General features: G+C 40.2%; 2 protein-coding genes across 3 annotated transcripts in view; one reads left to right on the top strand and one right to left on the bottom strand.

Annotated features, from left to right (window-relative positions):
- Nucleotides 1–741: 741 nt before the first annotated feature.
- The window catches only part of pi4kab (phosphatidylinositol 4-kinase, catalytic, alpha b), a 28,960-nt gene continuing 15,812 nt past the window's right edge, over nt 742–13,889 (top strand). The window contains exons 1-19 of one of the 2 annotated variants that reach the window (XM_083911918.1): nt 742–847; nt 2,044–2,160; nt 2,652–2,745; nt 2,939–3,027; nt 3,473–3,545; nt 3,642–3,904; nt 4,002–4,068; nt 4,298–4,443; nt 4,544–4,609; nt 4,731–4,827; nt 4,940–5,131; nt 5,240–5,340; nt 5,428–5,557; nt 5,948–6,077; nt 6,184–6,279; nt 6,950–7,133; nt 9,100–9,203; nt 9,462–9,630; nt 9,722–9,772. In XM_083911918.1, the coding sequence (XP_083768044.1) occupies nt 749–847; nt 2,044–2,160; nt 2,652–2,745; nt 2,939–3,027; nt 3,473–3,545; nt 3,642–3,904; nt 4,002–4,068; nt 4,298–4,443; nt 4,544–4,609; nt 4,731–4,827; nt 4,940–5,131; nt 5,240–5,340; nt 5,428–5,557; nt 5,948–6,077; nt 6,184–6,279; nt 6,950–7,133; nt 9,100–9,203; nt 9,462–9,630; nt 9,722–9,772 (2,268 nt within the window). In that variant the 5' untranslated portion in view covers nt 742–748. Of the gene's footprint in view, nt 848–2,043; nt 2,161–2,651; nt 2,746–2,938; nt 3,028–3,472; nt 3,905–4,001; nt 4,069–4,297; nt 4,444–4,543; nt 4,610–4,730; nt 4,828–4,939; nt 5,132–5,239; nt 5,341–5,427; nt 5,558–5,947; nt 6,078–6,183; nt 6,280–6,949; nt 7,134–9,099; nt 9,204–9,461; nt 9,631–9,721; nt 9,773–13,889 lie in introns of both variants that reach the window. The other variant, XM_083911917.1, reaches the window with a different exon arrangement.
- Nucleotides 11,373–13,624, bottom strand: serpind1 (serpin peptidase inhibitor, clade D (heparin cofactor), member 1; the record flags this gene model as incomplete). Its single annotated transcript, XM_083912039.1, has 6 exons — nt 11,373–11,564; nt 11,657–11,801; nt 11,961–12,085; nt 12,157–12,305; nt 12,457–13,100; nt 13,362–13,624. The coding sequence occupies 6 exons, from the start codon at nt 13,622–13,624 to the stop codon at nt 11,373–11,375; spliced, it is 1,518 nt and encodes a 505-aa protein (XP_083768165.1).

The raw sequence follows: 13,889 nt of genomic DNA, 5'->3' as shown, positions 1-13,889 counted from the left end.
TCATTTCTACATATGAAAATACATTTTTGGTCTTGAGTATAACTCTGGATCATGTAAGAAAAGTAATGTTGATATTGAATCTTTGAAATGATAAAAATGAAAATAAAAAAGATACTGAAGTCATTCAAGAAAACAGACACTAGACACTAAACGAAATAGTATCTTGTATACCTGTCAGTCTCATTATAATTATACATTTATATGGTCAAATATATGGAGGACTAAACATGACTTACATATAAGTCTATAAATACACACAGGGATAAATAAATAAAAGCTGAAATAAATCCATATATATATATATATAAATAAATAAATAAATAAATAAATAAATAAATCTATAAATGAATAAATAAATGCTGAAATAAATAAATGCATGAATAAATGTGACCTCCTACCCCATTAACATATGGAAACAGAAATACTGCAATAAATAAATGTAGGTGAGCAAAAAATGTAGGAATAAATGTGAACATTTATTTATTTATTTATTTAATATTATTTATTTATTTATTTATTTATTTATGTATTTGTCCATGCATTCATGTACTTATTCCTGTATTTATTTATTGAGACTTACAGTAAGTCATGTTTAGTCCTCCATAATGCCACTATAGTAACTGTCGGCGCTCGTTAGGATTGTCCGTGCTGAGTTGCCGTACTGCGGCTCCGTCAGCGCCAGCTGCTTCTGCTCTCCTGTTTCATCTCCTCCTCGCTGAATCTTGCTGTTTTGATGTGAGGGGTAAACATGTCTGTAATGGGAGGCGGTACGAGAGGGTTTTACTTCAACACAGTCCTATCGCTGGCTCGCTCTTTAGCAGCTCACCGTCCCGCACCGGTCGAAAAGGTGAGGAAGGAGAAACCCGAGTTTGCTCAAGACACATTTGTAGTAATTGGCGACAACAGGGTTGTTCAGGATGTAGCACCGCTTCCGCACAGGCGGTGGCTTTATTTGATCACTGCACAATTTGACCGAGTAGCTAACATTAGACTAGTGTGTGTGTGTGTTTGTCTGTAGTTATGAATGACTGTAGCGGGGTCTGTTCCCTGTAAAAGAAGAAGAGAGAAAAGGCAGAAGAAAGTGGCGTCGCTGCTGGTGTGGTGCAGAGCGGCCAGGTTATATCGGCACTGCAGTCAAACAGGTTGTCAGAGAAAGGCTCAGTGCGCTCTGTTTAGCATGAGTCCATACCACAGATACCAGCCTGTTGCAGGGATGGTGAGGTCTAAATGAATCAGTGACAGATTGATGAAAAAGGCATATTTACATTTGGTGCCATCAAAACAAAATCTACAGAACATATCGAGCAAATCATCAATACATGTCCAATAAGTGTTGCTGTTTTATGGTGCAAATGGGGTTATGTAATGTCCAATTTGTGTGTGGGAATGAAACGTTTTGAGGCACAGTGAGGTGACTTTTGTATTATATCAAATATCATAAATCTTAGCATCAAAATACCATTAACATAGTGATTACTGGGCAGCCAGCAACGTAATAGCTTATGGTTCCCTCCTGGATAGCAATTAAAGTAATTTTTATTGCTCTCCAGAGGGAAATAGACAGATAAAGTAGGGGCAATACAGCAGCACTACACAATTAAATCTAATCAGTCTGAATTCTGTCATAACTTTCATATTTTATTCCAGAAGCAGTCAGACTTTACAATCAGCACTGCTCTCGTTTAACACACACACACCCACCCACCCACACACACACACACACACACACACACACACACACACACACACACACACACACACACACACACACACACACACACACACACACACACCATACCCCACCCCACCCCACACCCCCCACACAGTCTACTGTTTCTTGCCTGTGTTTTTAACTGTTAATTTACTTCTTTACTGTTTACATAGGCTATTATTGTATTTTGTATCTTTTATTGATGCTTTTGTTATTTGCACTATCATCTTTTGCTGCTGTAACACTGACAATTTCCCCACTGTTGGACTAAGGAAGGATTCTCTTATCTGATCTTCTGTGTTATAATTCATGATCTCTTTGTGCTCTCTCAGGTACAGAAACTACAATGTATGTGTCCAGTGGAAGTCCGCGGTGTGTTCACTCTAGACGTGCGGCGCAGAGATGCTGTTATTGCGTTGGCTGTGTTTCTGGTGGAATCTGGATTACAGGTGGGTGGTTGTTGAGCCTTTTTTAACACAGTGGGTGTATTTCATCACTTTACCCACTCTCTAGGCTGTCCTAGTAATTGCTCGATAATATTGTTTAAGATCTAACAAAAATGCTCAATTAGAGTTTATTACAAAGGGATGCAGTAGATTAATAGATATTCAGGTATTTTTATTTCTTATATCAGTACTATTAGTCCGGCTTTGCTACCAGCCTCTCAGCAGGACTCAACTTATATCACCACGATAAGCTTATTCCCATAATCTGATTAAAATGGTGATTAGACATGCAGCTGGCAATGTAAGCCTCTAACCTCATCACCCTGAGACACAGTGAGGACAGCTTCCCCACCATCTGATTATGTTATTTAAGAATTAGAAAAATACCTCATATTTTGTGAGGCATCATTATCTTGTTGGGCAAACAAATGTGCTGCTCTGTGCCAATAAGTGCAGTTGTTTGTGTTGTATAATGATTTGCTTCACTCTGGCAGCACAAAGAAATACTTGTTTCCTACTTGTTGAGCCTATTGAGAGGACTACCACGGGTCCAATGGATCGAAGAGAGCTCAGGAAAGAAAGGAAAGGGTGAGAACAATCCTCTTATAGTGGGGCCTTTTGTTTTACAATGACCTCTAGTTGTTTGTTGTCACAATGCACTTTTCGTCATTCTGACTCATTTTCAATACAGTATTGATATTCATCCATAACAGGCCACTTCTTTCTGCACACGTATACAACATTTAACGCCTTGTTTTTTTGCCATATTTTTTTTCTTCAGAAATCCTCCCTATTGCAGAAAACTTCAGCTTCTGTCTTGTGACTCTTTTGTCAGACGTGGCTCAAAGGGACCAAGACTCCCGACAAGAGGTCAGCTTAAAAACGTGTAGATAATATATCATCCCTAGGTTAGGCACACACACACACACACACACACACACACACACACACACACACACACACACACACACACACACACACACACACACACACACAGGCATACGGACACATTCTCCCATAACCCCCCCTCCCCACCCAAACATCCCTGAAGAACAACAGAGAGCACCTTAACAGCTTTTGATAATTATTTTGTGTTGTATAAACTTTTTGTCTCTCATGTCTCTATTTAAAAATGTCGTTTGCACTTTTTTAACTTTTACATTGTCTTCTTTTATCGTGTGGCTCTGTGGAAGCACCCTCAATTTCATTGTACCTTGTGCAATTACAATAAGGGCTATCATATCTTTCTTATCTTTCTTATCGTTTCTTATCTTTCTTATCTTATTGCACTCAAGTGTTATTGTTTCCCCTCCAGATCGTGAACACTATAATGGAGGTCATGCAGTCATTGCAGGACATGTGCCAAACACCCGATAACCATGACAAAGGTACACACGCACACTCACACACTCACACACACACAATGGTGCAAAACATCTGTCCTTCAAAACAAAAAAACTACATAGATAATCTCTTGCCTCCAGTCTACTTGTGCAGGTATATTGTCCCCAGCCTGCTCGGCATTACTCGAGCATTCGGCCGCTACAGCTACACAGACGAAGCCCTGTTGTCCAAGCTGTTCCCCAAAGATTCGCCCCAGGCCCGCTGCGTTACAGAGGAAACGGAGGGAGTGCGGCGCAGATCCTTCAACGACTTTCGTTCTATTATGCCATCCTCACTGCTTACAGTGTGCCAGAGTGACACTTTGCGCAGGTGCACCGGGCCCAGTCTGGATCCCTCTGCACAGGTGTGTGTTTGTTGTAAAAGAGCTGACCAGATTCAGATGTGTAGTGTATTCAAGATAAAACATTGCTTAGTGGTTAAATAAATGTTCTGTCTCATAGGTCTGTACAGATTCAGGAGGTCACTCACCCTGCTCTCCTACAGCCCCTGGCCCCCATTACTTTGAAGGTAAAACGCACAAAAACAACAACAAGCTGCTTTGATTAGATTGATCAACTCATCCTAGCTTATCATAGAGAGCCATCCCCATTATGTAACAACTAGGTACTTGCATTTTGCTAAATTAATGCAATTTATTCAGTCAAGCATGTAGTAAAAGTCATTTGTGTGAAACCTTTGTTGCTTGGTAACACATACAATTAGTGTATTTTATATCATGTGGGCTCTTTTGTTTTAGGGGCCTACCTCCCAGACAGCAGCACAGTAGATCCTGACTACTACTTCTCTACAGTCAGCTCCAGTTTCTCAATGTCTCCCCTCTTCGTGGGAGCTGAAAATGAGGTGGAGGTGCCCATAGATCTGCTCCGACAACTCCTGGGCATGGTATAGTAACCAACTAACTGTTTACCAAACACTGCATCTGTCGTCTCCCACCCTGTATATTGCATATTTACCAGTTGTTGTGCATATTTTCAATTTACAGGTGAAGAAGTTTGTTTCTGACCCGTTTTTAAAAACTCTGGACGCCACTATCACTGAGGTTAAAGAGGTAACTATTTAACCACTGTTGATACAAAACATTGTACATTTACATAAATTCAAAGTTAAATTTAAGCCATAATCAGTGAAATAATATTCCCTGTCAATGTCTCTTCTGTTTGTTGTTAAAGTCTAATCCGGGAATCAACCTCTATTACAAAACCTTCAGTGACACACTCTATGTGTGTGTGTTCAAAATGCTGCGGGACACACTATACTACATGAAAGGTAAAGCATAATAAACAGCTTATTATGATGCATGAAAGCCACACAGCCCTGCACTTATTGTTGTATGTTGTTCAAATAGACAAAAGTTTCATACACCCTTCATGTTTCTTAGCGTTGCAGCCGGCATTTGTACGGCAAGTGCATGACTTTGTACTGGAACAGTTTAGCAGCAGTCAATCAGAGCTGCAGCGGGTACTTCATGACACGGGGGGGTTGCCGGTGGAACAGAGCCCCCTCAAGCTTCGTTGCCAAGCCAACGCTGCCTGTGTGGACCTCATGGTGTGGGCAGTAAAAGACGAGCAAGGTAATCAATCGCAGTGCTGCATTGTGTTCAGATGTCATAATCAGATACTGGATGTGTTTATTTGTTCTGGTTGCAACACTTTCTCCTTTCTGGTGTCTTGTTTTTCAGGAGCTGAGAATTTGTGCACCAAACTGTCAGAGAAGCTGCAGTCAAAAACCTCCAGTAAAATCATTATTGCTCACATGCCCCTGCTCATCTGTTGCCTACAGGTATAATAGTGAAATGTTACAGAAAATGACACGACTATTTATTGGGTATTCATTTTAATGTTCTCTGACTATCTCTCCTTCTTTCAGGGCCTGGGTCGCCTGTGTGAGAGGTTTCCAGTAGTAGCTCACTCTGCAACAATCTCTCTCAGGGATTTCCTGGTGGTTCCTTCCCCTGTTCTCATAAAACTCTATAAGTATCACAGCCAGTACAACACAGGTACAGATATTTTTGTATGTGAAATTTATTATTTGGGGAATCTTCTTTTCCCAAGTACAGCACATACAATTAGAGAAAGTGAAGTGGACAAAAGTGAAGTGCTGTAGCTGATTATACAGTGACAACTATAAGTCAATAACTGTGTCATTTTCACATTCGGTTCTCATTCACTATTGATCTGAGCACAGTGTTCATTGATGAGCTGCTGCAATCACAGACAATTGGAAATGCAATTCAGGATACTGGTTTTTCACTGTTTACTTCATTGCCTTAGATTAGCTACTTGTTCTAAATGACGACTTGGCACTAAAACAGATTTAACACTGCTTGTTTTTAATATTCTTTTTCTTGATGTCTCTGTCTTTGTGTCATTATCACTTTTTATTTCAGGCACAGGAGAGATCAGGATAAATGTGACCAATGAGCACTCGCAGTCTACTTTCAACCTCCTGTCAAACAGGAAAGACCAGCCGTCCATGTATGAGCAGCTCAGAGACATTTCCATTGACAACATATGCAGGTCAGACACAGACTCCAGGCACAGCTATGTTTAGAAGATAAGATTTGGATGTTGTTGTTTTTTTTACTTTCATTGTTCTTCTTTGTGTGTATTTCTTTTATCTCAGATGTCTGAAAGCTGGCTTGACCATGGACAATGTTATAGTGGAGGCCTTTCTGGCCAGTCTGTCAAACCGGCTGTACATCTCGCAGGAGAATGACAAGTGAGCAACATTTCTGGTTGTAAAAAAAGCTAAATTTGTGTCCTGTATTGAGTAGGGGTGCAACGGATCAAAAAAACTCACTGTTCGGATCATTTTTCGGATCAGAAAAAAAAAAAGTTTTGTCTTATTATTATTATTAATATTATTATTATTATTATTATTATTATTATTATTATTATTCCATTTTTCCACCGCTTGTGTCAGTACCTACGCAAGATGAGTGCCTGTGTGGCTCTCGTAGAGGGGGCATGTCTGGAGCACCGGACTTGTCATCTCTCCCCTCTGCTGTAATGAAGTGAGCGGTCACATAGCTCTGCATTCCCCTGAAGGCGTGGCCAAGCTTGATGTGTTTCCACTGTCATATGGCTTTCTCTTGCCACAGTGCCTACACACCGTCATGGTTTTATCCACTAACCTCTTTCCTTCATCATTATATTTGACTGGGAAGCCAAAATGGCTGACCACGCTGCTCTTAACAGGTGTGTGGACTGAACATGTGCGCAACTTTTTTTTTCATAAATCTATCCGCGGATCACGTGTGTGCCGAACTGAAGATATCGATCTGAACAGATCACAGATCAATGATGATCCGTTGCACTACTATTAGTATTATAAGTATTCAGCCTGAATATTTTCAAGTCCTTGACTCAACAACTGCTGTCTCTGCCAGGGATGCTCATTTGATCCCAGATCACACCATTCGAGCACTTGGTCACATTGCAGTGGCTCTCAGAGACACTCCTAAAGTCATGGAGCACATCCTACAAATCCTTCAACAAAAGTTCTGCCAGCCTCCATCACAGCTGGATGTACTCATCATCGACCAGCTTGGCTGCATGGTCATTACAGGAAATGTGAGTTCAAAGATACAATAACTCATTTTTAGAGCATTGTGCTTCCATTGACTGCCTGATGTTAAAGAATCTGCGGAGCTCACGTGTTACCTGTTTGTGTTATTGTGCTGACGGCACTATCTTCTTACAGTGCTTTCATATTGATCCTATCTTATCTGTTACTCTGTTGCTGTTTTGCCACTTACATATTGATATAGTGAGACACACCAGATGTCTCACTATATCACACACACCAGATGTCTTGCTATAAAATTTGAGAGTGACACTCTCAAATTTTGTTCGCAAAATGTGACCCTTTAGTCGCAGTCTGGAGCCCTGGCGAATGCAGATTTATTTCATAGTAACACTGTAATATTAGACTGAAGTTTCATAACATTGTTGCATAAATAGAAGCAATGTAACCCCTTAACCGAGAGTGACTGACATGCTGTAATTACTTGAAACCTGATGGCTGCTATTTACTTGTTCCTTACAATGTGCATTAAGAATAGGTTTCAGTATTCTAGTCGACACCCCCTTGAAGGGAAATGGGGTGCTTTTGACAGCCAGCATACCCAGAGTGTGATGAACTACAATTAACAAAGAACTGGAAAAGGATCTGACCTTAAACAGCAAATTCAGATCACTTACAAAATGCCCTCCTCTGCAACAAGGTTTTTTTTATTTTGATAAAATTGTAATTGTTATAAGTATTAAGAGAAGATTAGCTAACAAACTAAGAATTTTTCATTTTATCTTAAGCTTATCCTGTTGGTCCCTGCACAGTCTAAGGGCTTGTCCACACGAATGCAGGTATTTTTTGAAACAGGGGTTTTCCTCCTTCGTTCTGAAAAAGAAAATCCTGTCCAAATCTCTGTCCAAATGAAAACACAGTTGAAGTGGAGGAGCATGCTAGACCAACAGGCAGCAACATAACCATGGCCCTAAAGCCATATTGGCCAAAGACAGGGTTCCTACACATAGTAGAATGTCCTGGAAAATCTTGTGTCGTCCTGGAAATTCATCTCAATTTTTCCTATTTTCCTTTAGATGAGAACTACTAGGTTATCTATCAGAGCTCCCAAAATGATTAACATTACCATCTGAAAGGGTTACATTCAGGATCATATTAATGTTCAAATGGTAATTCTGGTTCATGGACAAGAGAGAATAGACTGTTATGCTGTGGTACTAGAAGCTTTCAATACACCCTCCACATGTCACATGAAAGCACATGCAGGTTGGATGACTTCAACTTAAGTGGAAAAAAACTCAGAAAATGTAAGTAACATTATACTTTAATGTGAATAATAGTTACTGCATTCTTGATCAATTTATCACAATTTAAAAGCATCTAAGAGATGATTTCGTAGATAAGTTATGTCCACTGCACATCTTTTAAATCAGAACATATAAGTGAATGGTGCGATCCCTGTCTATCAGATCATCACTGAAAATGTCCAGTAAAAGTCCTGGAAAATTAACTCTAGAAAAGAGAGGGAACCCCGAAAGAAGAAGAAAAAGATCTTGGCCTATGAGAAGCGGGGCCAAGTCCAAAACTCAGTTTTCCTTGTCTACACGTCAACACTGAAAACTTCACACAGGAAGAAGTTTTAAAAAATGTCCTCTATCGCAGTTGGCATTTGGACGACAGGCTACAGCGCATAGAAAAGGCTATGTTTAAAAAAAACAAAAAAACCTCGGTATGTGTGGACTAACTATACTGCCCTACAAAGCCGCAGTAACTACGAAATCACTAAAAACATTTATTCTGCCCTATTTGGAGCCTGAAAGTAAGGAGGTTAGGATAGATATGGATAAACATTATTCAATGGGAAACTAGTAAACCATAATTCATCATCAGTGTGCCAGCTACTCAGTTGTTGGGACAGTAAACAAACTTTAAAGTCATTTTTTTGAGCTTAAATTATTTCGTAGTTACTGAACTTACAGCACAGTATATTACTCCAATCTGTCTGTCTTGTAGCAATACATCTACCAGGAGGGTTGGAACCTGTTCCAGCAGATCAGTGTGAAGGCCAGCTCAGTGGTCTACTCAGCTACCAAAGACTACAGGGATCACGGCTACAGGTCAGCAGGGGACTGTTGTTGCATAGAAGCCAGATATATGGTTGGCAGAACATTAAGAATTGTTGCTCTTTGCTCACTACTACTAAGTAGTCAGAGGTAGTAGATTACAATAGTACTGCTGCACATTCCCTTGATTTGTTTTGCATCATGTGTTCTGTTATATTTGATATCAAATAAATATCTACAGTTATATATGTCTTATTGGTATTGAACTGAGTTGAACTGTTCCTTCCATCTGTGCTGTTTTTCCTCTACTAGGCACTGCTCTCTGGCAGTGATCAATGCTCTGGCCAACATTGCAGCCAACCTGCAGGGGGAGCAACTCGTGGATGAGCTGATGGTGAACCTTTTAGAGTTGTTTGTTCAGCTGGGCCTAGAAGGAAAGAGAGCCAGTGAGAGGGCCTCAGACAAGGGACCAGCGCTGAAGGTACGTGCTTAAATGCATGAACATCTAAACACAACAGGAAATTGATAACAGCAATGTTGGTAAATCGGTAATGGCTCTTTATCTCTCATAGGCATCAAGCAGCGCTGGAAATCTTGGAGTTCTTATTCCAGTGATTGCTGTGGTGAGTATGTGACGTCTGTACAAACTCTCTCCCCTTTGGAGACAATTCCTATTCATTTAAGACAAGCATTTGTGTTGAAATACTCACACAGAGCAAAGTTAAATGATCTACAGTATTTGAGTGCATTAGATGAATCCAAATTGTTAGTTAGCATTTAACTCTGTCGACAAATATTTGCCCTTTTAGCTGCAGTACAAACATGTGTCACCAGTTCACTGCTGAATGTTGTTACAATCACACAACCTAGTTTTTTTCTTTTTTCATGGTTTATATTTCATTATGGTTTCCACATTTTTAACACAGAACAAATAAACATAAATGACAAACATCATGTAACTCTGAACGGAAGACAAAAACCAAATTAATAAAAAATGGAGAAAGAAATATATTTTTTAAAGATATACTTAAAACAAACAAAAAACAAAGACTTAAGACCAAAAAAAACAAAAAACAAACGTGCCCACAGGTCTTAAATAATATCAAACATTTTTCCAGTCCTACCAGCCCGAGCATTTGTCAGTCCCTGTTATCCAAGTTTAGATGTGAATATGGAATATGGGGCCTGACACTTCCAGCACTCCTTAAGACCTAGTCTGTGAAGAATCTATAAAGCGTTTGGTACAATCTAGTTTTTCTTTAAATATATTATTATATACACTTACCGGACACTTTGCATCACACAGTTCCTGCTGATTTTTTTTCTTCCAAAGATAATTTTTTGGCAGTATTTCAAGCCTTTATTATATAGGACAGACAGGAAGTGGGGTGAGAGAGAGGCAGAGACATGCAGCTAAGGGCCGCAGGTCAGAATCAAACCTGCGGCCGCTGCCTCGAGGACCTTCAGCTTCTTTACATGGGGTGACTGCTCTAACCACTCAGCCACCGGCCACCCAGTTTCTGCAGATTTGTCTGCCACACATTAAAGATGCAAATCTCCCGCTCCACCACATCCTAAAGGTGCTCTATTGGTTTGAGATGTGTTGACTGTGGAGGCCATTTGAGTACAGTGAACTCATCTTTACCTTCACTGAACCAGTTTGAGATGATTTGAGAGCTGTGACATAGTGCGTTACTACATTGTATGATTGTGTTCTTATTTTACAATTATAAACAAATTTTGATAACTGTTTTCATTAAAGCTTTCCCATTTATCATTTTCACAGAAATGATTGGCTTGTAATTGTATATATTCTTTTATTACACCCTTTCTTTTGTTAGGTTTCCAAAGTCTTTCTGCAGTTATTACAGTACAGCATTAGGGTAATGGCAGTTATTATGTAATTTTTTAACACATTTCTCCACTTGCCTCATTGCACAACATAAAACATTAACAGATAACAAACAATTACTGAGTCACTCTGACGGACTCACAACACTTGAGAAACATGAAGGAGAAGTTTACGTGTAAAATAGGAGACTACAAACACATTAACACTCATTAGTTGATGTTACATGTACATATTGTACCAATATAAGTAATTGACTAATAAAAAACAACACTTCAGCTATTAAAACCAGTAATGTTTTAGTTGGATGTTGCAACCAAAAATGTCATTTGTTGGGTTTATTTTAGCTGTTTAGAACGGCTTTTAGGTCAAGTTTAGCTCTGTGAAGGGTTGACCACCCGGCCCATGAACACAAGGCAGTCTGTGCGGTGCTCGTAGATGAGGAAGAGGAAGGGATGGTCCACAGTGAAGCGGATCTGAGAGGAGAGGGGCATGAAGCCCACCTGGGTCACAGCAGCAGCCTCAGTCCCCTCTTCGTTCACAGTAATGGTTCCCTGGTGCTTCAGCTGGGGAAGGAGATCAGAAATTGTTCGTATTGTTTATGATTGCTAATAAGGTGTCCAGGTGTTTTCCGCATGACTGATTTAATCTTACTCACATAGTTTATGGAAACCTTTTCAGAGGTCATCCCAGAGAAATCTCCACTCTCCTGGAACAAGTCAGTGAGTCCCATCTCCTTCAAATTTGCAATCAAGTCGTAGTTCTGCTCCAGTTTAAACCGAGGTAACACCACCTCTCGAGTCCTGAAGGGAGGCATAGAATGGTTTCCTCGTAGTATAAGGTTTTAATTTCCACTAGTAACATTTTCAGTATTTTCACCCCATTGAAAAGTTTTATCTCATATTAATATTTACAGTGTGCTTTCTCAGCTATTAATTAGTTTGTTAGGAGACGCTGCTGACCTGTTTGTCATGTTTTTGAGCCACTTGTTGATAACAGTCGGAGAGATCTCCTGCTCCAAGGTCCTCATGCCAGTGATCTTCCTCGGCAAGGCAATGAGCATGCTGATTTGTCCAGTGTAAGGGAGCTGGAAATACAAGGTTCACATCATTTTTATGCAGCCCAGTTGACTTGCCTATAGACCAGTATGCCACTCACCTGTAGGATGTCACAATCCAGTTCATGGTCAGCAGCAGCCAGATAGTTCCCCTTCTTGGTCATCATTGGCACACGCACATTTATCTTTTCGTTAACTCGGAAGTTGCGATAGTGAGTCAATTCTTTTGGGAATTTTTGTTCCCATGTACCTGTTTATATAAACATATACCAGCCATGTGTTCACTTTGTGATTAAAAAGAACAGACAAAGCAGACAGTTTTTTTTTCTTTTCACACAATTCGGCAACATACACATAATTTAAAAGTAGGTGGAGGACAGTGTGTCCTGATTTTCACTCACCTTTGAAGTACAGGTAGTTGAGCAACATCAGCACCATATTTGGGTCCACACTCTTGAGCGGTTCCTTAATCAGCCCTTTTGTCAGCTTTAGGATGCGACGGTTGGCTTTGTCTAGAAAGGTAGGGTCCGTGAAGTCCACTGACTGCGGCTCTGCAAAATAATAAGACTTTGTCTCTGCACGGAAAGCATCTTTCACCGCAACATCCTTCTTCACGTAGACATCGTTTACGGAGCGTAGTGTGTAACCAAAATTTCTCCTGAAGAGCCTGTGCGTCAGCTTCCTGAAGAGCTTATGCACTGTTGTGTTGTCATAGTGATGGCTAGCATTGACAAACTCCGCGAATCCAAGAGCTTTGTAGATTTGATCATGGGTTCCAGGTCCTGCCCCTAAAGACATCATCCCCATAGCGACAGAGATCCCAGCAGGTGCCAGCAGGATGTTGTCACTCTGGTTGACGTCGTTACGAAGACTTCGATATAGGTTGAAACCGAAATGGGCGTTAACAATGTTGAGGCGTTGGAGGCGAGACCGACCGTGGAACAGACGTAGGAGTCTTGCACGGCGGATCTTTGGGTCAGATGGTTCGGCAAAAATGTCAATGTCTGGGGCTGGTGTGGCGATCTCATCTATCTCATCCCCTTCACTGAAACATAACAGAAACCCATCATCACTCTCAATTTATAAGTAACTTATTTTTCTTGGAGTTTTGGACATTTTATTACACACAATGTTAATATAGACTTTTAAATATTCCGAGGTTTGTTTGTCAATAATAAGAGTTGTTTCTGTTAGGCCTTCCACATGCAACTGTTTTTTTTTACCTTATATATATATACCTTAAATTCTTCTATCAACATTTTAAATTTGATAGAATTCACCAGAAGCAACACCAGTTAACACTTACATGTAGTCGTCACTGCCCGCTGCCAGGATCTTATCAAAATCAATGTAGTCTTCATCCTCAAAGCCATCAAAAACTAGGTCATTAGTAACAGTGTTTTCTTTGTGGAACTCCAAGGGGATGGCCTCTAAATCCACTGCCCCCCCTGGTTCAAAGCCTCTGGGTTCCGGTTCAGGTTCAGTGAAGTGAGAGCTGAGGTCTTTGATCCCAGCCAGGGATGGACTGACCAGCAGACAGGCCACAGAGATGACAGGGATGACCCACATGCTGAAGGCTGAAGCAGAGGAAATGGATATTTAATATAATTAAAAATTTGCTCAACATTTGATGAAATTATGTCTGAATTATGTTGTAGGAACAAAACAATGTCTTCACTGGCTAAAAATACAAACATTTTATATAAAAACTCCATCAATAGCAGTCTCACGCTGTAAAATGTCTTACCGTTACTGTGTGCTGGCTGGAGGTGATGTGTTGCTGCTGTTAGTAGGACTAAGAGCAAAGAATTGAATACAAAACTGAACTTTGATG

The sequence above is a fragment of the Echiichthys vipera genome, assembly GCF_963691815.1.
Source record: "Echiichthys vipera genome assembly, chromosome: 4".
NCBI classification, from domain to species: domain Eukaryota; kingdom Metazoa; phylum Chordata; class Actinopteri; order Perciformes; family Trachinidae; genus Echiichthys; species Echiichthys vipera.
The sequence above is the reverse complement of the archived record's forward strand: the minus strand, read 5'-3'. Positions and strand labels throughout refer to the sequence as shown.